Source organism: Acomys russatus, chromosome 13, assembly GCF_903995435.1.
Source record: "Acomys russatus chromosome 13, mAcoRus1.1, whole genome shotgun sequence".
Lineage (NCBI taxonomy): Eukaryota > Metazoa > Chordata > Mammalia > Rodentia > Muridae > Acomys > Acomys russatus.
In genome coordinates, this window is record NC_067149.1 from 16,154,515 (window position 1) to 16,180,992 (window position 26,478).

Genomic DNA, 26,478 nt, shown 5'->3' on the forward strand with positions numbered 1-26,478 from the left:
CAAATGCTGCCTCAATTCAGGAAGCAGACCAGGCCTGGAGCCTGCATTTTTGTAGACTGTTAGCTGAAAATTATTACTACTTTTTTAAATGCTTGAAGGGGGGAAAAACAGTCAAAAGCTATCTGTGTCATGCTACGTGAAATGTATACGCATTTTCAGCCACAGCATCGATAAGTGTGGATGGCCACAGCCCGCTTGCTCCCTTACACACTGCCATTTCTGTGAGAGAACAGTAACCGTGACAAATGTCACCCAACCTGGACAGCCTGCACGTGTAATCCATGGCCACCCCTGGAGATTCAGCAGACTCCTACATTGCAGAGTGTCTGCATTTATTCCACTAAAAGAGAAACTAACCCTGAATCCACCACGCATCAGCATTATCAAGGGGGTGTGTTTTGAGAAGTGTGCCATTAGGGAACTTAGTCACTGTATGACGGTCATGGCGTGACATCTACAAACCCAGATGGGCTGTCATGATCTGTCATTGAGGCATTTGAGGCAATGCAAACAAGAACACCAGGACTTGTGCGTATGTGCATGTGTGCGTGCATGCATGTGTGCATGCGTGCGTGTGCATGTATGCGTGTGTGTTTCTGTTCTTGGGCATGCGTGCCTGCATGCATGTGTGCGTGCGTGCATGTGTGTGTGTTTTGGTTGCTGATTTCTGGCTTTGACTTCTGCACCACCCCAACCCCACCACACCCCCTTCCCACCTCCTCCAATCCATTCCTGCCACCTCACCCCTGCCTCTGCAGCCCTTGAACTTACTGCCTCTGAGGGAGAACACAGAGCTGCACAGAACACCGTCTACGCTCCAAGGCAGGACATTTGGGCTGGTCATGTTCCCTTAACACAAATATTCAAAAATGCCCTGCTCTGTTGAGTCACTGTCTTAAACACCCCTGAGAAAAACCCAGCTAAGGGGGAAAACTTTGGCTGAAAAATGATGAGAGGAGCTCGAGAAGGTGGCAGAAGACCCATGATCTGGCAAATGTGCAGGACAAGAATTCTCTGAAATGTCCCTGTGTCACAGTCTACCCACTATCTTTATCATATCCAGCTTGTTTGAAGCCTCTCATCCACCGCAAATGCACTGAAGCTCCAGCATCCTGATCCATCATCTCAGATGAATCCCTCACAGGCCCCTCCTTCCTCTCCTGCCCATCCCCAGCCCTGTCCTTCCCAGCCTATCCACTACCAGCACTGCTCCAACATACAGAACACACCCATAGGATGAATGAAGACGAAAAAAATGCTCCATGAGAAAAATAGTATTAATGATAAGAGGGAAACAGACCCTTAAAGAGAAACTTCAGCTTTGAAAGATAGCTTTGTCACAAGAAACTAAAGATGCCAAAGATATCCAACATTAGAAATAGAAAAGGGGGGGGGGAGTGATGGCACACGCCTTTAACCCCAGCACTCGGGAGGCAGATGTGGCAGAACTCTGAGTTCAGTGCCAGCCTGATCTATAGAGCTAATTCCAGGACAGCCAGGGTTACACAGAAAAACTCTGTCTCAAAAAAACAAGAAAGAGGGAGGGGGGGAGAAAAGAAAAGAAAGGATTGTGGTCACAGACGCAATAGGGGTAGTTCAAAGATTATATATCATATTATATTGTATTCTTAGAAAGCCCAATTAATTTTAACAAAGATGATGCTGGCAGTCTGGCAGTGCGTGAGTTTAGCCTGGCTAACTTCTCATTCTGGTTTATTGGGTCTCATCATCAGTGTCATTTTTCTTGGGGACTTCTCTGATTCCACCAGAGCGTGCCAAGCTCCCCTCCTCTAAATTCCATGGTTATCGCTTGTTGTCATTTTTAGCACTAACTCCCCAGACATTGTGCTGATTTCTGTGTACTAGGGGCACAAAGTCACCCCACGGGGCTAGTGCTGATTCCACGGTCACCCTTAGGGTCTGAGTCTCCAGGATCATTTCTTTGAGTTGACTGTCCCTCAAATCAAACCATCAACCTAGTTTCAAGTCCTGATCCATATTAGGTGGCCCTGCCAGGTTCCCTTGAGCCCTCGTTGGTGCCATGTGCATGCCTGTCTGTTCTCACTGAGGCACAGGGGTGGAAAGCACATGGGTGCTGTGACCAGGAGACAGCCAAGCTGGTTTTTCATGTGTATGCGTGTGATGAATTTATGCATGTTCACATGCATGTGGGTAGGTGTGCATGTGTGTGAATGTTCATGTGGAGGCCAGAAGTTGACGTGGGTGCCCCCCTTGATTTCTTCTCACCTTATGTATGGAGGTACAGTCCTTTACTTGAACCCCAAAAGCTCAGAGATTTGTCCAGTCTAGCTATCCAGCTTCCTCTGGGGTCTCCTGTCCCTGCCTCTGAAGGATTGGGGTTACAGACAGGGCACCATGCCCACCTGATGTTTATTCCTAGGGATCTAAACTCTCACCCTCATCTTTTCTTGTGTGGGAAGCTCTTGAGCAACTGAGCCATACCCCTAGGCCTGTAAGGAGGCTTTTACATGTGCATCGCTCGATTTTGGTGAGAACTGTGTATACCTGTGCTACATTCTACCAAGCAAGAGCCCCATGGGAAGCCTTGACTGTCCTGGACTTGTTTTGTAGACCAGGCTGACTACAAGCTCATAGCAATGCACCTGCCTCTGCCTCCCTGGGTGCTGGGATTACAGATGTGTGGCCCTGCACACGGCTTCCATGTTTCTTCTGTTCAGGTAAAAAAATAAATAAAACAGCAGATTATTGGATGGAACCAAGTGTACGGCCTTGTGGAAGATCTAGGGGGCACCCACTGGCCCCATGTTAGGGATGCCAGGCAGGACATTCCTGGCTTTAGAACTACCTCTGTAACACATTTATTGCTTTAAAAAATATGTTTAGGGTTCAGAGGAGCTATAAGTATAGGAAAGGTTTAGTTTATTCCACAGATATGCCTGTGGCCGACACCGGTAAGGTGCTAAGCCATGGCCATCTATAGGTGCTGGGACATATTCTGAGAGAAAGCCTTGGCTCTGTATACATCAGAAGTTAGTTAAATGACAAGAACAAAAAGAATCCTACGTTCTTCTTTAGATAAGGTTTGTCCACTGAAGGGGCATATGGACTCAGAAGTTGGCCCTCGAAGTCTCCCTCCCTCTCTGTCTGTCTGTCTGTCTGTCTGTCTCTGTCTCTGTCTTCCCCCTCTGTGCATGTGTGTGTGCGTGTATAGTGTATGTGTGCGTGTATAGTGTGTGTGTGCGCATGCGTGCATTGTGTGTGTGTGTGTGTGTGTGTGTGTGTGTCAGCTTTCTTCCTCCTTCTAAGCTCCTGAATTTTAAGGAAATTAGAGGCTACAGGGCCACTACACACACCAAGCTGGCAGAATTCAAGCTGGCATCAAAGCAGTTGTTTGGAAAATCGCAACAGAGCCTCTTTCCTTTTGGCAGACTGACTTTACTCTCCAAGCAATAATCTACATGCATCTTTGACCAACTGAAACATAACTTAAAAGTTCAGAAGAAAACTGAATACAGTGACAGTGAACATACTGGAATAGGCACCTGCTTATGAAAAATAACTGACTGCACTGTTTAAAGGGCCCATAACTTTCTATGGCTCCAATGGTAAATATACGGCTGCTTGCATTGACTACCTGGGTAAATTAACCTGTGGTGTATACTAAGGGCAGGAAAGATAGTCATATGGTGGACCAAACTAAGACCGTGACAGAGTAGGAATAAAGAGAAATGGATGGCCCCCGAGATGCATCAGTAAAGAAACCAGGCTGCGTTGGTGAACAGAGTGGGGCAAACGGACGAGCAATGAGACTCCTGCACAAGAACGTCTCAGCCTTCATAACTTTCCCCTCTGTACCAAAGAACTCTAGGGGATTTCAACATTTGCAAGCTGGCTAGCGTTCAGGCCCATTGTACCAAATCTTGTTTGGTGACCTGCTGATTTGGAAAGAGTGGTTGGTCTTAAGCCAGCAGGACAAGTGCGTGCAGGCAACTAGGTATTGCACAGTCAACAGAGCATGCAGTGTGCGGTAGGGCTGTACCAGCTGAGCATGGCAGAACGACATCCTTGATGGGTGCATGGAGAGTGAGAGGAAGTGTGGCCAGTGTCACCACACTGGACACATCCCCAACAGGCCTGGAAACCTTCAGTGGGGATGAGAGCGGATAGCAGGCTGCCATGCAGCGGAACTGAGTTCAGAATCACACAGTGCTGTGGTCTTAGACACTTGTGAGAATTATTAGTTCTCGCAACTTCCAGAATGCTGGAGAAGGCTGCTGCTGCCCGTGGACACAGGTGTGGGGATCCTCCCTCACCACATGGTTGTGAGGCGAGCTCTGCTTTTCACGCTTCTTGCCTACAGGCGGAGGGAGCTCTCAGGCTAAACCCCAGCTTTCCCCCCAAGCTCTGCACATCCCCTTCCCTCACAACCACTTGAATCTGCCCAGAACATGCTCTCATATAAACCATCCACACACTCCTCCTTCTATTGTGACCTTGGGCTTTGAAGCCTCTGTGGAGGCTCCCTGGCTCCACTAGGTCCTCTCTCCCCAGGCAGGTGGGCAGGGGCAGATGGGACACTGACTGTACGGACAGCATACCTGTCAAAAGAAGGCCGCTCCCCTGCGTCGAAAGCATCTCTCAGCTGTTTCACCAGGTTGTCTTGCCCAGGCAGGCGGAAGATGCCCTCTTCACTCACGCCGTGCTCCAGGATGAACTCCGCACACTTCTCCACCAAGATGGGCACCAGGTGACAGCCAAACTTCTGTTCGTAGGCCACGGTCTCATCCAGGCGCTGGCCGAACACCGCTGGGAAGGAGAAATACGGGACCTCTGAGTTATTCTTTGAATCGGTCGGGGGGGCGGGGGCGGGGGTGGTTTGCACATTTCTTCTCTTTAAAAAAAAATCATCATCAACACTCAGCCTGGTGGTGCACGCCTTTAATCCCAGCACTCGGGAGGCAGGGGCAGGGGCATCTCTGTGAGTTCGAGGCCAGGCTGTTCTACAAAGCAAGTCCAGGACAACCAAGGCTACACAGAGAAACCCTGTCTCAAAAACCAAATATTAAATCATCATCATCATCGTTGTCATTATTTTACTGGTAATGGTGTTTTCCTGCATGAATGTCTGTGCACCACTCAAATGAGTATCCATAGGGGTCAGATGAAAGCAAGGAATTTCCCTGGGACCTGAGCTACAGAGGCTTGTGAGCCGATATGTGGGTGCTGGGAATCAAACCACAATGAATTCCTCCGGAAGAGTGCTCAGAGTTCTTCATCACTAAGGCATCCTTCCAGACTCCTTTTTTTTTTCTTCAAAATTACAATTTATTTTTAATTTGAATCTTTGATAGTTTCATACATGAATACTGTATTTACTTCATTTTCCACCCTCACTCTTCTGCCCCCACTTCTTTTCATGTGCCCTGTCACTCCTTCTAACTCATGACTGTTTTCTCTCTAATCACTGCATCATGTGCACATGCACACACGTGTGCACACACATGTATGCACATGCACACGCATACACACACAAACACACACACGCACACAAATACATCTGCCTAAATTCCATTTCGTGTTGCTCTATGTATGTATGTGTTCTGGGCTGACTGCTTGGGATTGCATAGCCTGTCAGGGGGCTCGTCCCTGGGAAGACTGCTCCCTCTGTCAGCAGCCATTGATTGCCTTGTAGCTCTTCATCAAGGGGTGGGGTCTTGTGAAGTCTCCTCCATCAACATTGGCGGGTCAGCTGGTATTGTCAGTGTTCAGGCCATGTGCGTTTGACCCTCTTTTTTGAGCTTTCATGGCACATACTCCGTTATACACAGCAGACACTATATCTTACAGCAGAGGTCCTGGTCTCCCGGCCCTTACCATCTTTTTGGCCCCCTCTTTCACGACATTCCCTGAGCGTTAGAGTTGTGGTCTAGCTGTATTGATTTGGGGGCTGGGCACCACACAGTCTTTCACTTTTGGACCAGATGTGGATTTCTTTCATGATCTCCAGCTGTTACTAAAAAGAAGCTTCTCTGATGAGGGGTGAGAGATACTACACCCATCTGGGGGCTTGTGGAAGTAAGCATTTAGAATCCAGTTAGAAATTATGCTGGTTTAGGAAAGTGGCTGTAGCAGGTATTCCTCTGGCGTCCAGTACCTCGCTGGCCATCAGTAGTGTTGGCTGGCTTTGCAGTATCAGGCATGAATCTCTCCTCCTATTGAGCAGCTCTTCAATTGTTGACAGCTGTTGGTTGCCCCCGAACTGTAAGCTCCATTATTGCACCCTTGGGGACATCTCGCCATCCTGCTCGTTGTAGTGGCTTTACAGTTGGGCAGGACAATTGATCACTCTCCCCCTTTGGCAGGTTACATAACACCTTTTGAGACTCAGAAAGCTGGTCCTCAAGAAGGAGCTTCCAAGTTAGCTCCAGCTCAGTTCTTCTACATCTTGTATTTAGCATGTGTGGTGTCTTCGGCAGTAGGTAGGGTTCTACCTTTGACTCCCGGGAGGAAAGCAAGGACAGCTGCGGTAGCCCATGTTTTGGGGAGTCTCTTCCACCGTACTGACCAACAAGCTCAAAGCGGGGTTTCTCTGCCTGGCACCGGGGATTTTGTTAGATAGTCTACAGCTCTTGGAAGGAGGATTATTGATGCAGAAGAAACTGAGAGTGCTAGAATTGGTATTATAAAGGACTTACTAATAGACTTGCTTACGAGATATGAAGTCACACAAGCAAAATTAGAGATGGGAACACTGTCTTCAAAAGACCACAAAAATACGTAATATGCTAACCAGGCCTGTTAGAGATAAGTGAAATGCAGGTTGCTGGGAGGTAAATGCTTATTCACTGGGACTGACCAGCCATTAGGCTTGATGGTAGTTTGAAAGAGAATGCCTGTCCCCCGTCCCCTGCCTCGCCACCACTCCCCACCCCCCCCACCTCCCCACCCCCATCACCCCCCTCATAGGCTCATAGATTTGAATATTTGGTCACCAGGGAGTGGCACCATTTGAAAGGACTAGGGAATGTGGCCTTATTGGAGGAAGTGTGTCACTGGAGGTGGGCTTTGGGGTTTCAAATGCCCATGCCAGGCCCAGCGGCTTGTTCTTCCTGCTGCCTGCTGGTGCCAATGTAGAGCTCTCAGCTGCTTCTCCAGCACCATGTCTGCCTGCATGCTGCCATGCTCCCCACCTGGATGATAATGGACTGAATTTCTGAAACTGCAAACAAACCCTCATTAAGTGCTTTCTTTTATATATAAAAAAAATTTTGTAGTGGCCATGGCGTCTCTTCACAGCAATGCAACAGTAACTCAGACAGACTCCCTTCCTATAATAAAGACGTACCTCCAAAGGGCTGATGGGGGGTGTTGTGACACACCATTAATCCTGGCCTACCACTAAGTGCCCTGTGCTTTTATCAGGAAAAACATAACTCTGCCAGGTGTGCAAGATGGCCCTGGGTAACAACTATTTGAAAAACAACAACAGTAGTGTGTGCTTGGAACAATCCTGGCAATACGGAATAATATCTTTGCTGTGCCAATCTCCTATCTCCCTAAGCAGCCAGACTCCCAGTCTCCTGTCTCTCGTTAAACGATTTGAAGCATAACATGGAGCCGGGACCTGAAAGAGATTTAAGGATGGCAGCCTATGTAAAATGCATAAGCCTAAGTGTATATAAGCTAGTAAAATCTTGAGGGGGGCCGACTCATAGTTGGCCACTAGCTCCAGCCAGCCAAGCGCTATTAAAGAGATGATTCCTTCATCTCTAAGTGTGTGGGATGATTTCTCCCTGAGATAGCATATTACATCCATTACGTTATGACAGGCAGCCTGGTGCATCTCAAGGCCTCACTGGCTGGGCCGAGCTTCTGAATATGTCCTGCCCTAGCTACTGATCTAGCGAGTGTACCAATGCCTCTGAGGCTCAGTGTGGTCGACAGTGAAGTGACTGTGACAGTGTTGTCACCTCGGGGCCTCTGTCAAGATGAGATGAATGAGCAAAGGTGAGCAGAGAACTCGACAAGCCTCATGACACATGATGCTCAGTAGGAGCTGGGTCTTATCTTAAATATGTAAAAGGGACACGGTCCAATACAGTCTCAAACGTACAGCCTCAGGAAATGCAAAGGAGTCGTCTTCTGGGTCTTGTTTAATGTCACTGTTCTAAACCCTTTAAAGGTGACACAGGAAAAAAATCAAGAACTGAATTCTGCTGGCATCATGGAGCATCAAAGCACAAGAGCCCATCGCTTGGTTACCTCACATCAAATTAAGCCATTACGGCATTTCATAGAACTCAAATTGTTCACTCTACTATGAAAAGCACAGCTACAGTGTACACGGTCGCTGGAATGTACACACACAGAGGCTTACATAGTATTCGGTTATTGCTGAATTAATTAATTAGTGTTTAAATAGATGCGCACGGATATTTCATGCTGTCGAACTATTTTCCTTGGGGTAACTTTCTGCATGTCGAACTATAACAGGGTCAAGTGGCTTGACCCAGTGGTATGCAAATTGCTTTGCAAAAATATTTTTCCAAATTACACAGCCTCCAGCGAAGCAAGCGTGGGCCAGCTCCTCCACCTCAGCCCTGTCAGCACTGGGGCTCTGTAAATTCCCCACCCCGCTGCCTGACAAGATTAAAACTAAATAAAGGCAGCCACTGCCCACCTGCTCCTGCCGCAGACTCCCAGGCTCCTCTCTGCCCTTCAGGTTCAGAGGGCGATGGCGCCAGCTCTTTCAGAACCCGAGCTCCGTCCTAGAAGCTGGCCTTCTGTAAAGTCGCCCCTGACTCTGGCTGCTCCCCTCTATCCAGACACTAGCTAATGTGGATTCCATCTGTGAAGAACTGTATTGGTTTCTGAATCCTCTTGGCCTCTTGGCCTCCTGGCCCCTGCTCTACTATCGGGCATTTCCAAAACCCTCTGCTGCTTACTTTTCTAGCCCACTGGTCTGTCTGAGCACCAGAGCCCTGATTTCAAGGTCATACACCTCTTCCCCAGTTGCCACAGCGGTGTCCCTCAGCTGAGCCCGAGTGCCTGACGGCTCCTCCCTTGTGGTATCTGGTTGAGTGTGTTGTCTCCAATCCCAAATCTGCCCAGATGTTGCCTGCTTGGCTTTCATGCACCTCAGTGCTGGTCAGACACCCGCCTGCCATTTTGTATGACCCACTAGTATGGCACCTTGCCTTGATGTTCCCAAGACACGGGGCTCTCCAGTTCCTATGTCCTCAAAGACCCTTCCTCTCCATGTCTGCCCACTCCCTGCCTCCTGGGTTCTATTTGTCTTTCCTGGCCTTCCCCAATGCCACCATCCCTGCCAGGTCATCTTGTTCTCAGGTAGAGAGACTATGTCCCCATCCCACGTGTCCATCTTCCTCTCTGCCCATTACACCTCCTTACACTGGGCTATTATGACATGTGTGTCTGTGTCTGGGCATGTGACCATAAGTTCCTATGGTTGCAAACATGGGAAAGGTCTCTTTTCTTCCCCCAGTGAGTCTGGCGCAGAGAGGATAGCCAACAGAGTTTGCTGAATTACTTGGTGGGCTAATAGCTTTAAATGAATATTTTCCATAGCTCATGGTTATTTCAGCATGTCTTTGGTTGAAGCACTAAGAGTCATCTCTCTCATGTAATGTCATCCAGCTCCCCGTAACTGTCACCAAGTGCCCTGCAAGGGCTGGCAGCAGCCTTGTGGGATGACAAGGAGCACAAAGACCTTGTCACTTCCTCCAATTAGCCAACTTCCTATTATGAAAATGAAAGGAACACACACACACACACACACACACACACACACATACACACATGCATACACACATGCATACATACACAGGCACACGCACACTCATACACACACAGAATATCCAAGGCCACACAGAACTGGGCTTCTGTCTGGTTTGAAAGGAGCCAGGTAGATATCTCCACCACACCAGAAGGTCATGGTTGAAATGATCTGACTTACCACATAAACCTTCATGCCACCCTGGGGAATTCCCTTTGAAAGGTACAGAGAGGTGCTGTCAGAGGGAAAGGCAGATGCCTTCTGCAGCACGGATTGTGGACACAGGTGGTCACTAGCTCTCAGTGGGGACAAGTAGCCCAGATACAGTGGAAGAAGAGAGAAGTGTGCCTCCCTCCTTCTCCAAGCCCACCAGCCTTCCCTTTAGTTTGCAGCCGCCTTGCCAGCCTCATGGTGCTCTCACCAGGATGTTCATTTCTCAATATTGCTTTTCCTCCCAACATATCCACCCTGTCAGGTCCTGCTACCCAAATGTCCAACTTGGTCCATCTACTGGGAACTGTGAGGGCATCATACCCTTCGGGGACGGTGCCATGTCCTAGAACTGTGCTATTCCCGCCTTCGTGAGACCTTGGTTCTGAACCCTCACTTCTGAGCTTGACTCTCTTTGTGCTTACTTTCCCATGCCTCCTCCTGCACCCCCACCCTACCTGGCTCCCCAGATCCTGCCTCTCCATCCTCCTCCTCTACAGGGTCTTTTCTGTTCTTCCTCTACTTACTGCATCCCAAACCCGGCAGCTCCATCCTTACCATCTCTTCCAAGACTTACTGTTTGTGTGATAAAATATTCTCTTTGGCTATGAAGAGTCCAGAGAATCTAGTACGTCTTTGCCAATTTATTAAAAAAAAATAATCCTTGGGGCTGGAGAGATGGCTCAGTGGTTAAGAGCACTGAATGCTCTTCTAGAGGTCATGAGTTCAATTCCCAGCAACCACATGATGGCTCACAACCATCTATAATGTGATCTGGTGTGCACTATATACATAATAATAAATAAAATAAATCTTTAAAAAAAATAATCCTTTACCTCAGTTCTGCAAACCAGCCATTCTTGCGTTTTAATTTTATTTATTTGTTTGTTTGTTTGCCACTGTACTCACAAAGTATATGTCTACTTCCGGAGGGCACTTCCTCCCCTCACAGACCATTGAGTTTACTCAGCTACCAGCCTCTCAACCCATCACAGTTTAGTTTGCGTAGCTCTTCTCTTTGCTTTAGAACTTCTCAGTGATGTCTGATGCCCTCCCCGTGACAAAATCATGCCTTGGGTGGTTCCGTATCTGCTGGTCTTCTCCAAATACTAAAAATGTTGTGCTGCCCTTCTTTTAATGCCTACAAAACTCTCATCCTCATCCCAATGGCTCCCCACACCCCCCCCACATGTCTCCATGAATTTGGGTACCACCTCAAAACTAGTAACTATTGCACCTGGCCCTACTCTCCCTCCCTCCTCCATTCCCCTAAGTCCACAGGGAACAGTGACTCTCTCCCAGTGTCTTCAGTGGCACTATCCTCCCGCTTTCCCTGTAGTCCCTGCCTCCCCTATAGCATTCCTCACAACCCACAGCATTTAGAGTCCATGAATGACAAGTACCTCTGATGACAGGGCAGGTACCTAACTCAGCTGGACCAATTAGCATCCCAGGGCAGTTATCCCTAAACAGGCTCTCCCTCCCCACAGACCCGCCTGCCTGAAACACTTTAATCTGCTCTATCCTTGCTGTCTGTCTATGTCAGCCTAGAGGGAGGGACAACTGAGTTTCTTTGCAAATTTCTTCCACAGAATTCACAAAAATCATTCGGCAGATCTGTGGCTTGCAGCCATATTAGAATTTTTTTAAAAAATGGGCTGGTGGCCTTCCTGTTCTGCTTCTGGTCCCCCTGCTGTCCTGAGTTTGGATGTCTTCAGAGAGAGTGTGGAAGGAACCTGCTCTGAACCCACAGATCTCTCCATGCACACCCCCTTTTACCACCTCTTATGCAGCTTTGAGATGACTTATTTAAACAGCACTCTTCCACCGGCCTGTGAGCGCCTCAGAGACAGACAGCCCGTCTGGTTCACCTTCTATTTTTATCTTCTGGCACAGAGGCAGCCTCAGTCTTCAGGCACCTTCCACCTGCTGTCTCTATGCTTCCCCACTTTCCACACTGCCCTCAGATCAGCCCTCCCCTCTCTCCACACTGCCCTCAGATCAGTGCTCCCCACTCTCCACACTGCCCTCAGATCAGCCCTCCCCACTCTCCACACTGCCCTCACATCAGCCCTCCCCACTCTCCACACTGCCCTCACATCAGCCCTCCCCACTCTCCACACTGCCCTCACATCAGCCCTCCCCACTCTCTACACTGCCCTCAGATCAGCCCTCCCCACTCTCCACACTGCCCTCACATCAGCCCTCCCCACTCTCCACACTGCCCTCACATCAGCCCTCCCCACTCTCCACACTGCCCTCACATCAGCCCTCCCCACTGCGTTTCTCCAAGCAAGGACCTTTACATTTTTTTTTAACTGAGGAGTTAAGTTTCTGGTGCTCGTCTCAGCTGCTCAGTCAGCAGCTTGGGGCGCAGTAGGTCACACTCCTCTCTTGCAATACTTTCCAGTGACTCCTGGAACTACCCTCTCTGGTTCCCCATTCAAGTCACTGTCTGTTCTCAACCTCCTTCAAGGCGGCTTCCTTTCTCCTTGACCTCCAAGCATTGGTTTGTTCCAGGCACTTAATTCCCTGTCTTCATTCAATTCCTTATAAACTCAGGTCTTTAAAAAAAAAAAAAAAAAAAAAAAAAAAAAAAAAAAAGGACAAAGTCTCCAAACTTCATATCTCTAGCTCAGAACTCAGCCAAAGCCATGCTGTCTAGGGAGAGCTCACCACATGCCCTAGAGACAGGAGGGCGGCCACATCCCTTCTTCCACGAAAGATAGCACCCTATGCTTGAGTTGGTCAGGTTGTGTCATTTCTCATCACAGACCACATAAGAGTGTGGCATCCAAAGCAGCGCCTAGTGTCTAACACCTGCCCCATCCCCGCCCCCACCCTCACCCCCACCACACACTGAACTGCACCAACTGTACTGGTCTCATTCTCTGGGTCCTTGTCTTTACTTTTGCTTCCAGGTATACATGGGAAAGCCCAGATATGAGGACAGAAACAGAGACATCCTAAAGGCCAAAATCTAGAGGGGCCAGAGAAGGAAGAGGACAGGTGGGCAAGTGATGCTAAAAAACAACACTCTGGCCTGCCTAGGTTGTACCCCCTCCTTCAGGGAATCTAGACCCCACAGTTCTGCTCTTGGCAGCAGTGTGAGGGTCAATCGATTCATTCAGCAGAACTCGTCGTCGCTCTGGACCAATGAGTTAGAAGAATCACTTTCATTTTAACAGCTATAAAATTCAACCTAAATTTTATGATTGCTAAATGTAATATACTCTACACAGCAGCTGACTGGCTTATTTTTTTAACTGTATTATTAAAAACTTGCAAATAAAAATATCACATCCCAGCTGGGTGGTGGTGATGGTGCACACCTTTAATCCTAGCAATTGGAGGCAGAGGCAAGTGAATTTCTGAGTTTGAGGCCAACCTGGGCTACAGTGAGAGTTTCAGGACAGCCAGGAGAACACAGAGAAACCCTGTCTCGACCATATTCGGTCAATGCCAATTCTAACTGAATATCAGTTCACTAAGCTGCACAGGCTTTGGGTCTGGTTAATTTTTATTTTTATATTTATTTATTTATTTATTTTTGGTTTTTCTCTGCATAGCCTTGGCTGGCCTGGACTCACTTTGTAGACCACCTGCCTCTGCCTCCCAAGTGCTGGGATTACAGTGTGTGCCAGCGCACCTGGCTCTGGCTAATTCTTGAGAGTAACAATTGACTGCTTTAATTGGACTAATCTGAAGCTGAAAATTGAGAAGCTGAACTCAGGTTTGGAATTTGCTTAACACTGTTTTTTTTTTCCCCCCTCTGGGACCCTCTGTGCAGCAGTTTTAATCTGCTTTTATTAAAGTCAATGGGAAGTCAGGCCACTGTCTTTTTTAAGAAACAAAACCGGGCTGAGGAGACAGGTCAGTGGGCAAAAGCATTTGCTATGCGGGCGCCAGAACCTTAGTCCCAGTGAGGTGAAGACTGCCAGGCCCAGGAGCTCACTGGGCAGTCAGCCCAACCTACTTAAGTCCCAGGTGTGTGAGAAACCACGTCCCAAAACACTAGGTGGAGGACGGCTCCAGAGAGATCAACCCAAGGTTGACCTCTGGCCTCCATGTGCACACACTCAAAGACTGTGAAGTCGAGAACACACAGACACACACACACACACACACACACACATGCGTGAATGCACGCACATGCACACCCTCTTACACACATACGAGTTTTTAAGAAGGGATGGGCGTATAGCTCAAAGCATTGGCCTATCATGCATAAAGTCCTGGGTTTTATACCACAGTACCCCCCCACATCCTGTCCCCACATCACTGTAATAATATCTGAAGCATCACCCATGTCTAGGGAGGGGCAGAAACTCCTGGAGCTTCCCTCACAGTCACTCCAGCGCCAACTATGCCTTCCTACCTTTTCTCATACCAGCTCCCCCCCCCCCCCCCCCGCGTTTTCTCCAGCCCCCAGACCTAAGGCTTTGAACAGAAGATGCCTTGTCCTGAATAGCCCCAGGACAGTAGCATCTCACATTTCCACAGATAACGCAACGGTTCCATCTGTTCCCTGCCTGTCTTCCACTCTCAATGCCCCCCAAGATCCCTCCCCAGAGTGGCTACAATCCCCCCCCAGGGCACTGAGTGGTTTAGGGAAGTGAAAATGGCTAAATCGGCTGTGACTTCCTCCTTTATCTTGTTCCTCCTGTGTTATCATTCAACTTCTCTGAATCTCTCCCCCGAGCCAGACCCCAGCACAGCCCCCTGAGCCAGCTTCCCAATTTCCCAGGGTGCAGTCTCAGGTGCACACCCTATCCTGACCCAAGAGCAAAGAGCAGCTGAGAGAATTGTCCCACCGTGGAAGAGTGACAAAACAGGAAAGAGATACCTTTCTTTCGGAGCTTGGGGGCTCTCTTCCTGAAGTCCCAGCAAAAGAGCAGCGCCACAGTGGAAAAGCCACAACCCAGCTCCCAGTGCGGCATCCTGGGGACGTGAGGCATGGCTGCCTGCCTGCCGAGTGTGGAGCCAGTCTGGCCTCTCCTCCTGCACTGCTAGAGCTAACTGTCCTCCCTGGCTTCCAGATCAGCACATAGCTTGCAAAGGCTGCTGGGGTTCTGGTTCCTGGGCGGAATCCTAGATGTGTCGGCACCTGCCCGGCCCTGTCCCAACACTTCTCCCTACTCACCTTTGCACACAAGAGGCTCCCCTGGCTTTCAGAGAGTAAACATAAAGCTGTCAGAACACAATCAAGGTAAGTGCCTCCTTTTACTTAGCTGCTAATTGTCAGCCGCCATTCAGGGGACAGCTCTGAGGTGGGTTAAAAGAAAGAGAGAAAATCCCACACGCAAGCGTTTACCAGCATTGCACCATATATCAAGCTGTCTGGCACGAACACAGAATGCCACTTAGCCTTTATGAAGCCAGCCCACCCTCTCCTGGAAAGGCTTTCAGAGATACGCATGGCTCAGTCAGTCAGGGTCTTCTGAGACAGTGATCTCAGAGGTAGGCTGTTGGTGAAGTGACCCAGCTTCCCCCCTCCTGTTGGGAAGACAGAACACACCTGCTCCACCTGACCCGATGCACCACAGAGACCTTCACAGAGGGTACAGGGAGGGAAAAAATTACCAGGAAGCGCCTGGGGCCACCTCACACTGGCCACCAAGCATTCATCCCTCTGTCATTCCCCAGCTAGGAATTGGGACTCATCTTTGACACCTTCTTTTCCCTCTACATGGAATTCACACCCACGTCCTGGCAGTGCCACCTCTAAAATGCTGTGCAAACCTGTTTGCTTCTCCCAGCCCCACTGCCACCTTCCCGTACAAGCTGCCACCCATCCACTCTTGCCTGGATGGCAGCTCCAGTTTCATTTCTGGTCTACTGCCTTCTCTGTGACTGGCTGCCTCCAGCCCAGGATATGATGCACACCACATGGCAACTAGAATAGTCTTTCAGATATATTCTGACTCTACCACCTTCTTGTTTGAACCTTTCCCCCAAATGGCTGCCCGCTGCTCCTGCCAACCAGCACCATCACCAGCTGTCTCTTTTGCTTCCGCCTACTCTCACCTCACCCCACCCCGCCCCACCCCACACTCACCTTCCTGTCTCAAGACGTTTGCCACTGCTGTTCCCTCCTGCTATAGACACCATTCCTCTTCCTAGCTCTCTCTCTCTGATTCACCTCTCCTGGCTATTTGGAGCTCTGTGGGTCATTTCGAGTTCAGAGAAGCTTCCTTCAGCCTTCTGAACAAACATTTACGTTGTTTCATGCATTTTTCTCCAGTGATATATTTTTACTTCTACTTTATGAGGCAGCTTCTCATTCCATGTAGCCCAGCCTGACCTGGAACTCACTCAGTAGCCCAGGTTGGCTTCGAACTCACAGAGATCCTACTACCTCAGGTCCCAAGTGCGGGAGTTACAGGTGTGAGCACTCACACCCAGCCTACCTAGTGTTTTTTCAAAGTTACAATGTTATATTATCCCTTGGATTTGAAAAATGAAATTTAGTGGGATTTTGTTTCTTGAGAGAGGGGGTTTTAGACTCCTCCGCCTAGGGAAGAGGCTGGGTCTTTCTCCTAGTATGGCGATGTGATCAGTAAAGGGTTTTAGAGCATACAAATAAATATGTGTCTTTCTAGTATCTAGAAGCTGGGGGGAGGGGAGACAAGAGAGTTGGTAGAAATACAAAATGATCTGGCTTAGCTAGAGAGACAGACTAGGTCACACAGCGTGCAAGTTTTTCCAGGGGCCGCACGTCCCACAGGCTGCACTGGGGTGTAGATTGTGAAATCGCGTCCTGAAGGGTGTGAAGAAATGAAAGACTAAAGGAAGAAGAATCCCTTGAGGCTTATAATGGGGCATCAGCCCTAGGTTTGCCAAATCCACAAAGACTTAAACAAAGAAACTGAATCCTGTCTCCAAACTGCAGCCAAGAGAGAGCAGGGTGAGACTGAGCACTCAGTTCCTGTGCCCAGAAGGCAGAAAAGCTGTCAACAGAGACCCCACCTGCAGCCTGGACTGCCTGTTGCCAGGAGACAAACACTACATTTCCACCATGAGGACCTGAGGATGTGACCTCCGTGCTGAGAGGGGAGGAGGTGGAGGGGGCAGGGACCTACACGCGTGCACGCACGCATGCACGCACGCACACACGCGTGCACACACATAGGCACGCAACAGAACTGAGGCCTGGGATGAGCTGTCAGAAGCTGAATGCCTCTGTTCTCTTTCCCTGCTTAACTTGGCAGGACTTTGGGATTACGATCCCAACTTCCAGGGCATGGCTGCTCTGGGCTGTCCATCCAACTGGTCCTCAGTAAATAGCTAGCCAGATAAGGAGACACCAAGTAACAGCTCCCTGAGAAGATGCGAGGACCAGGCAGAGCCTGCTGGAAAGAAGGGACATCAGAGAAACCAGGAGACCTCTTCAGCGACAGGAGCAGAAAAACTTGTCAGTTCTGCCTGGAGTGGCTTCTCTCGCTTAACACCGGCACTTGGGCGGCCTACAGGTGTCTGAGCACACGCTGCTGCAGAGGAGCAAACTTTTCATGTCCAGCTAGTGATCTGGCTGGTTTCCACCCTTTCGTTGGATTTTTCTAAGGGTGTCTTTAGATCAGCAAGAACTTCAGCAAGGCTGATGGTTGATATGCTCGGTGGGAAATAATTCTAGAAGGAAAGATGCACATTGCTGAGTCCTTTTTTTGGCTGGGCATCAGCCAATGGCAAGAATAGCCTGGGAGAGTGACCCAAGTGACCGCTGTGGAGGGGCTTTTCCTTAAGCAGGTCATTTAACACAAGCCAGACACCATTTCAGATAAAATTTTACACCGGTAACAGGAAACTATGAAAAACATATGTATATATATACATATATACATATACGTGTGTATATATATATATGAAAGTGTTTGTGTGCTGGAAAGACCAATGAAGAACAGAGGACTAGGGAGGGCAGAAGGTGAAGAGAAGCTATTAAATGTTATACAGAGTGACCAGGAGGGGGAGTACTGAGGTGATCCTTAAGCAAAAAACCTGAAGAAAAACAAACAATAGCAGCCAAGCCATGCTGAGGATTCTAAACAGAGAGGACAGAGCAGTACAAGGGCCCTAAGGCAGGGGCATGCCTGTGGTGTCTGAGGAGGCTGGTGATGCTGGAGTGAAATGGATGTGGAAGAAAGTTCTAGAAAACAAGGACAATGAGGAAATAAGTGAATGCCGTGCATCGTAAAACAGTTCAAAGTGTTTAGCTTTCATTCTGAGAAGGGAAGGGCAGGAAAGGGCTGAGCATTAAGGCCTTGCTAGGACAGTTGAGTTGTCAGGCTGACGAACTGACGCCAGCGTGTCAGAGGGCAGACAAGAAAGCTTGGCCCTGGGTTTGAGCAGGAAAGAGTCTCTCTTGGCCAGGTGGAGGAGTGAAGGTAGTGAGAAGTGGCCAAGCTACGCGTGGAAAATGCAGAGTTGACCTAGGGTAGGAACAAGGTGGCAATGTGTCTTGGTGACGTCACAGTTCCTAGGAGAACATCTTGTCACCCGGTTGCGGTTTACAGATGGCACTGTACAAAGAGCCCCAGCCCTGCCTCTATCCAGAGAGTCTTCTGGGAGAGGCCATCTATTCCTTCAGAACTGAAGGTCCCTCTTAGCACGACAAGAACCAATGGGCAACGCCATGGACTGCCACGAAGCTCTTTGGTCAACGTGAAGGAATGACTACTTCTAAGGAGTGGTGAACGATGCTTGCACTTACAAATCAAACTTCCACCTCCCCTGTCACCAAGTTAGCAACGCACTTTGAGGTAGCTTAGAAATAAGTATCCTTTCTGCTTACACACTGCGTGCCCAGTCCGCTTAGAATGCACTGACTTAGGAAAAACAACCTAGTCCACTTTACTACGCTTTGGACTCCTGGGCTACCATGCTACCTCTTTCTCCTTCAAGGCTCATTAACACCATGACTCAGAACAACAGATGTGCATGTCAGATGTGGTGACTAGTCCTCCCTTTGAAACCCTTGTAAAAGGTTGATCAAGCCGGAAGTGCTTCATTTCTCTACGATGCCATTTTCACTATGGTGTTGCATAAACAGAGAGGGCAGCCATTGTTTGGGAGGATAGATCAGAATCCTTCAGTCTCCAGTAAATGACACCAAGGGTCAGTTTCCCTTATTTTACTCCGTGACACTGCCATGTGGGACCAATGAGTAGTCGTTGCATCCCAGCTAACACTGTTCCCTGAACAAGCCCATAGGGCAGTCTATTGGCTGCCCCCCCCCACACACACACCAAGGACTTCCAACTCGGTTTCTTTCTGAGGGTGGCAGCTGAAGGTTTGATGAGAGGAGCCCTTTGAGTATGGGGACAGAGTGCTGCAGCAGGTCAGTGTGGCAAGTCTCATCCAGGCTGGTAGAAGGCACAGGTCCCAGTGAGAGCACAGAGATAATTTTGAGACAGAGTGGATACAAACTTAAACAACACCCATGACCCCTGCCAACAACAAAAGCATTCAGTGGGAGAAGGACATGTCAGCAGGCTCTTGATCTTATAGTCCAGGGCTCCAGGGCTGAAAGAAGGTCATGGTGAAGCCATACCAGAGGGAAACAGCAGCAAGATCAAGTTTTCACATGTTAAAAAAAAAGAAGAGGAAAAAAGAAAAAAAAAAAAAAAAAACCCTTCTTCTTGGCACAGTTACCATAATGAGGGCTTGCGTTTAGGACTTGGGAAGTGGCCAACAAAACCGTGGAGCTGTCTGTGCACCAGTGCGGATGGTGGCCTCGGCAGATGCACTCCTATTTGGATGGCTTCTTTCTCCAAGCCTCTCCTGATTTGGCTACAGGCCACAGGTCTCCACATGGAATCTTAACCTTACCTGAGCCAGGTGGAGTTTCCTTCTCAGGAGGTAACAATGGGGCTGCAGAGGCTGAGCTAGTGCTACTAGGAGAGACACAGAGAAGTGGGCCGGCCTAGCAATCTATGTAGAACAAGTGTGGGCATGAGGGGCTGCTGGCTGGCTGGAAACAGGCAGATGTGCAAAGAAAAGTCATGGGCCCAGGAGAAACGGACAGAATTCCATTTCTTGGTTCCTGTGCCTCTAAGGCTCATGGCAGTGCCTCTCCTCTGTGCCTCTATTCAGCAGCCCTTTCTGCTACTTAACATCATTGGATGTGACGTCTACTCTGCATCAAAACAATCCTTGGAATGACCTGATAAGATGCTATATCCTCAGGAGCAGAGGGGTGGTCCAGCAGCTAAGAGGACAATTGCTCTCTCGCAGAGGATGGGCGGATGGCTCCAGCATCCTTAGGGAGCCCACCGCCTGTAGCTATGACTCCAGGAGATCTGACACTCTTTTCTAGCCTCCACAAGCACCACATGTATGCGCATGTGCACATGTACACACACTCACACACACACACATAATAAAAACAAACCTTTAAAAGCTTTTACAGTAGCATGGGATAACTAAATTGTAAGTCATATAAAATGTCATACATTTTACATTTATCTTTCTGAAAAAAAAATATGTGCATACAATCCTGGGTGGAACAAAGAAGCATTAAAATAACTCAATGACTTTTTGTTTTCAATTTTACATAAAATTACTTTGGTGTTCTTATCATTTCTGAAAGAAACTGTTGGGAAATAAAATCAATATTTAACCATGAATGCCCCCACAAATGAGTTCTAAAATAAGAGATGGCATCAATAATTAATTATGTATTTAGAGTTTTCCTGGAGCCAACACAAGTAGTTCGTTTTCCTAAAATGTTGGAAAAATGATTTTTTTAAAACTTACCCATTTGAGTTATTTTGTCTTTATAAAATGAAGAAAACACACTAAACTCACATTAGTTGATTTCATATGTGTTCTTCATCGGGTTTTTGTTGTTTGTCTTGCTTGCTTTTTTTTTTTAATATGTAGACCAGCCACTGCCCATCTTGTATACCCTAGGAAGGGTTAAATGTAGAATCTACCACATATCTGTAAGACCAGCACTGATTCCCAAGCTCTGGAAGGCGGCTGTCTTTCTGTACTGACCAGTCTTGCTTGCACATCTTGTCATTAGCCATCTCAGGTCCATAAAGGACACACCCATGGTACAGTAAGAGCTAAAGCGACCAGGAACCCAGATCACTATTCCAAACTCTTCTTTATCTCAGAGAGAGCACCATAGGCAAAGTAGAGAAAGCCCCACTTTGGGCTCTTGCGCTCCTTTGCTGGCCAACACAAAGGACTCATTATTATTCTGTTTGATCTCGAGTTGGCTCTTTGGATCTCGAGTTGGCTCTTTGATGCGAGCTAGAAGGGTAGCTAGATGCGTAGAAGCCTCTTCCTTCCCCCACCCCCCCCCCCAGCCCCACCCCCACCCCGTATTCAGCAGAGGGCCCAGCCAATGACCTCAGGGGTCTCTGATCTCTCCCTTGCACACTGGGCAGAGGTGGTAACTGCAGCCTTCCTCCTCCTCCTCCTCCAAAGCCTGCTCAGAAAGAGTTGTGCGAGTCCTTACCTCCAGAGGGCTTGCCAGCAACTCTCCTGAGGAACTTAACCCACTCCTCCATCTCTACCTGGGAGCTGGCCATGAGGACATAAGAGTCTTGTCCCATGCGGTTCTGGTCACAGGCAGCTGGAGGAAAGAGCAAGCACATGGGGAGATTGTAGAGTAGGGGAGCCAGAGCCAGGGGTGACGACAGTCAAGCAACAGTGCTGTCTGACCTTGCTCAGCGACCCTGGACCCCTGGTCCACACGGCTTTAGCCAATGGCGTATCTCTATTGACAAGTCACTGAACAGAGGGCTCACGGTCGCCCTGGCTTTGGCAGAGCGCTGCTTCCACAGAGGTCAGAAGCCATTTGCTACTGACTGGAAGAGCAACTGCAGCACGCGGCTCAGCATTCAAGGAGACGTCTGGTCTCCATGCCTACAGTGGATGCTTCCCAAGACAGCCCAACTGACCTCCGCTGTGGAGTTCTGGGAAAGAATAAAGACCCCAGGCGAGAGGGACAAAGGGCACTGGAGTGCCTTTCTTGTAGAACTGGTGTCTCCCATCACCGGATGTTTAGGCTGCACAGAGCCTCGCAGAAGGTGGATCTCCAATACTTAGTTAAGGGGCACATGGAGATTGTCAGGACCTCACTTTAAACTTGAATAAAGCTTAAATAAGCAAAAAAAAAAAAAAAAAAAAAAAAAAAAAAAAAAAAAAAAAGATGATGGAAAAGACAAAGTGGACAGCAGTGGCACAGGAAGGGATTTAAAAAAGGAAAAGTAACAAAAGAAATGAGGGAGAGAAAAGAACCAAACATCTTCCTACACCTGCAGGGAAAAAAAATCTGCAGACTTAGAATTTTCTTTAGTTGGTAAAAGTTGGTAAAGGTGTTAGAAGGGACAAAAACCAATAGTGACCCCTTCTAATTACAGCATGTGGGTGACACCCACTCTTCCTGCATTGTTAGGCCATCTCAGATCTCTCTGAGATTCCAAACATCCTAGGGGCCCAGCCCTGGATTTTCCTGCAGCAACCAGCTTCCCAATCCCTTTGGTTCTGGCCTTCTGCACTTAGCTCGGTGTCACCACGCCAGGCCCTTCTTTCACCGTTTGGTATGAGCTGGTGCCTGTCATTGTCCCTTCTCCACAAACGCATCTCCTGTGAGCATCTCCAGGAGTAAAGCTGGAAGCAAAAAGTGCTCAGGAGAGAGCTGAAAACTACCTGAGGAAGCACAGGCTCCCTATGAAATGAATTGGGGAGTTGCCCTGATCCCAACTGAGAGTTATTAGGGTTTGAGGCCCAGAGGCACCAGGTCTCTGCACACTGGAGCCCAGACAAATCATGCAAGACTGTTGGTGTCCTCCTCCCTGTGGGGGTCCTGCTGGGCAGGATCTATCTGCTGTCCTTCTTTGCCACACGCACACACTTCAGTCTGCGGCACTGCCCCGATACATCTTCTTGGTTTCCTGGTTGCAGGAGGTTGTCCGGTTCTGCCTTCAGAAACCCCACTTCCTTCAGTCACTACGGCTTACGTCTCATGGCATGCGCCTCCTCGCCTTTATCTCTGCCCTGTCCGGACCTCTATGACATTTTATTCTCAATTCAAGCAGATTTTAAACATGTGCCATATCGTGCTGCCATAGTCAGAAACTTCCCAGTGTCTTTCCATCCTTTTAGCACAGAAGTTCAATTTCTTATCATTTCCAGGAAGTGCCAATCAAATCTCCTCACTCCTGAAGTCACGTCACCCAGACCACATTGTCCACTTGGAATTCTCTGACACGTGGAGGCACGGGGACATTGCACCAGCCATCCCTGTCCTGGGAAAGGCTTCCTTCACGCTGAATACTTAGCTTTCTGTGTTAGCACCTTCATAAGTTTAGCCCATCCCACGTTCTCAGTGGCACAGTCCTCTGCCCGTTCCACTCTCAATGACAAAGCAACTACGGGGGGTGGGGGTGGGGGGGAGAGGGACACACCCTCAACAGTTGCTGTAAGTCAAAATCCAAGGCATACTAACTACAAGTACACACTACTGACATTGGGGACCACAGAGAGAGCCTTGACCAGGAACCTTGTTTCTTAGGGCAGCATGACCATCTCCAAGAGGAACAAAGAAAGGAAGTGAGAATGTTACACATCTCAGCCCAGGCTGGGTAGAGCCTTGGAAACAGCAGTGCTACGGGAACATAGGTTCCGAGTTCAGGATGCTACATGCTCAGTGGTCCATATGAGAGGTGCAGCTAAAAGAAGATACTATAACAGGAAGAGGCAAACAATGTGACAGAGAGAAAGAGACAGAAGAAAAGACAGAGAGACTGAAAAAAATAGACAAGAGAGGGATCAGAGAGAAAGAAAAAGAGTTCCTGGGGTCTTGCCACCCACTTCCATAGAAACCGACTGGACTTCATTTTTCCTTTTTTTTTTTTTTTTTTTTTTTTGTATAAATTGTCAGCCAACATTAGGATTTTTATGCACCATAATTCCTTCTAGATGTCCATACATTTGCATGGCATATACTATATCCTAGCACCAAACCAAGTATTTTATTCCGACATCTCTATTTAAGTCTCAGTGTCATCACTGTCCTCGTTTCAGATATACCAGAAGAGTCGGGGAGAAACCAGAGGGGCTGCTGTACAGCAAGAGGCACGGCCAGGCTTTGGGTGTGGGTGCCTTGGCTCCAGATGGGGCACTTTTGTCCTCCACCATGCTACCTTCTCCACCCTGTCCCTTTGTACATGGCTGCCTGTGTGAGCAGGAAGGAGAGGTCTAAGAGAAAGGAGCTCGTGACCTTCCCTGGTGGGATCAGGGCTGCGGCAAGCGGGCTGCATAGGAATACTGTGCATTCCTGAAGGGTCGAGCTGCCTCGGAGAGAGAGGCAGGGAGAAGGGCAAATCAGCCCCAAGGTGGCAGGTGCAGGGGTATGTGCCAGGTTCCCTTTGCTCCTAACACGTTCTTCATGGGGAACAGGCACCGTCCGGCACACGGGTGACATGCAGCACATGGCATGTTTTAAGTTCTCAATTCTCAAAAGCTGAAGCTTCCATCCCTCATCAGGTCCTGTTGGGACATATAGGACCACTGACGTCCTACCACTGCAACCCACTCAAGTGCCAGGGTCACTCGGCTCGGGGCATGTTTCAGCTGGCAGGATTCCTCATCATGGCTGAGCGTGCATGATGACTATTCACAGCGATCCCAGAGCCCCACGCTACACTCCTGGCTCCAGGCACGCTCGTGGGATCGTGCCAAATGGGCACCCACTTGTCCTGGAGGTGCCTTAGGCCCTTGAGGCTAGACAATCACCTGGGATAAGTTCACTAACTCTATGAAGAGCCACGTGAGCTCATAACCTAATTGGAAGATGGAGCATCACCTTGACTTCCGGTGGAAATGCTGGCTACCTACCTGGAATCACTTCAAAGACAAATTTCCCAGCTTCTTCGGGGTTTGTGGCGATTTCTTTGACTGTGCTGCCTGGCAGATACATGCAGCCCTGAAAGATCAAAGGTTATTCTTTTTTATGTAATCAGTAATTTCGTTTTTCTAACCTAGGAAGCAATTAATTTGGGGGAACAAATGACATGCTAACGGGTGAGGCGAAGAGGAGGGTGAGCAGAGGATCGTGAAAGCTGCTTCCTTTGAAGGCAGCCCTCTGACTCGGGCCTTGGCCAGAGGGAGTGGCAGCTGCCGGTGCCTAGGAAAGACAGGGCAAGGTCCTGACCGGAGAGGCCTTGTCAGAGAGCCAGGTCACTTCGACCTCCCGGTGCACACAATGCTTTCCGCACCTGTGCTGGGCTTTCCCACAAGGTGCACACAATGCTTTCCGCACCTGTGCTGGGCTTTCCCACAAGGCAGGTCACTCGCTCCTCACAGCACCCAAGCTGCAAGGACTGCCACTTCCACAGTTCAGATGAGATTTAGATCGGACGCCAAATGACTGTACAAAGTGACATAGCCAATTTTTCTAGACTTGGCTACTGGTAATTTGATCCTAACTTGTCCTCATTCCAAACAATCGAAGCAAAAATTGGCAATAGAGGATGCTGCAAAGCAATGGAAGATTAAGAATTTTCCAGAATAACACCAGAAGCCTGGAAGAAGAAAGCTTCCTAAGGTCTAGGAGTAAAGATGTCTGAGAGAGAAAAAGAAAGAATAAGAAGAAGGAGGAGAAGGAAGGAGGGAGGGAGGGAGAGAGGGAGGGAGGGATGGACGGAGGGAAAAGAGAAAAGGAAGGCGACAGGGAAGCATAGAAAAGAAAAAGGGAAAAAGGTTTCCTGTCTGGAACGCAGAGCATGGCAATCCCTCACCGTCTGGAGACCATGTCTCACAACACGATCTTTATGTCACATGGTTGCTGTGCCAGTTAGAGTTAGTGTGGCTCCAGCGGAAAAAGTCATGTCCTTTTTAGTCAGGAAGGAGTGCCACCAGGAAGGAAAGTCAGTGTCTGAGGTACCTCTCTAAACTGTCATTTGATACTCCAAATCACTGTATCACAAAATTGTAAAAACTGAAGTGCTGCTAGTATTACACGTGTGTATACTGTATTGAGCAACTGCCAGGAGTATCAGACTCCGCTCACCCTCCAAACAGGTGAGTGGAGCTGATCCTCGTGAGAAATCCAGGAAAGACTGTTTGCCCTGACCGGAGGGTGAGGAAACAAGGCTTAGAGGGGTTAACTAGCTCTCAAGTTAGTTAAGCACAAGTAACTAAATGGAAAAAGAACGGGCTGGACACCAGACAGTGAGAATCCAGATTTCCTGACCAGAATTTCCCAACCAGGCTTAGCACAAAAAAGCAACAGGATTTCAAGTCACTCCCGCTGAGCATCGACGTGCAGATCCCCCATCAGCCTGCTGTGCAGGAGACCCTCCGACAGGACATCATAAACAAACAGGAGGATGACTATAGGAAGGCGTTGTGGGAGTGGGGGTGGGCAGGAAAGAGGGAGAAGGCTCCCAAGTGGTCCCAACGTCTGCTGGCCTGGGTGGGCTTGGAGTGGAGATGGGACACAGGCAGAGCTCGCTGGCTCCTGAAGGTAGACTGAG

The 26,478-nt window shown here is 48.8% G+C and overlaps 1 protein-coding gene across 1 annotated transcript in view; it reads right to left on the reverse strand.

The window, feature by feature from the left end:
• The window catches only part of Arhgap25 (Rho GTPase activating protein 25), a 76,436-nt gene that overhangs the window by 12,207 nt on the left and 37,751 nt on the right, over positions 1 to 26,478 (reverse strand). Inside the window, 3 exon segments of the mRNA XM_051154669.1 lie at positions 4,581 to 4,788; positions 21,453 to 21,569; positions 24,839 to 24,926. Of these exon segments, the coding sequence (XP_051010626.1) occupies positions 4,581 to 4,788; positions 21,453 to 21,569; positions 24,839 to 24,926 (413 nt within the window).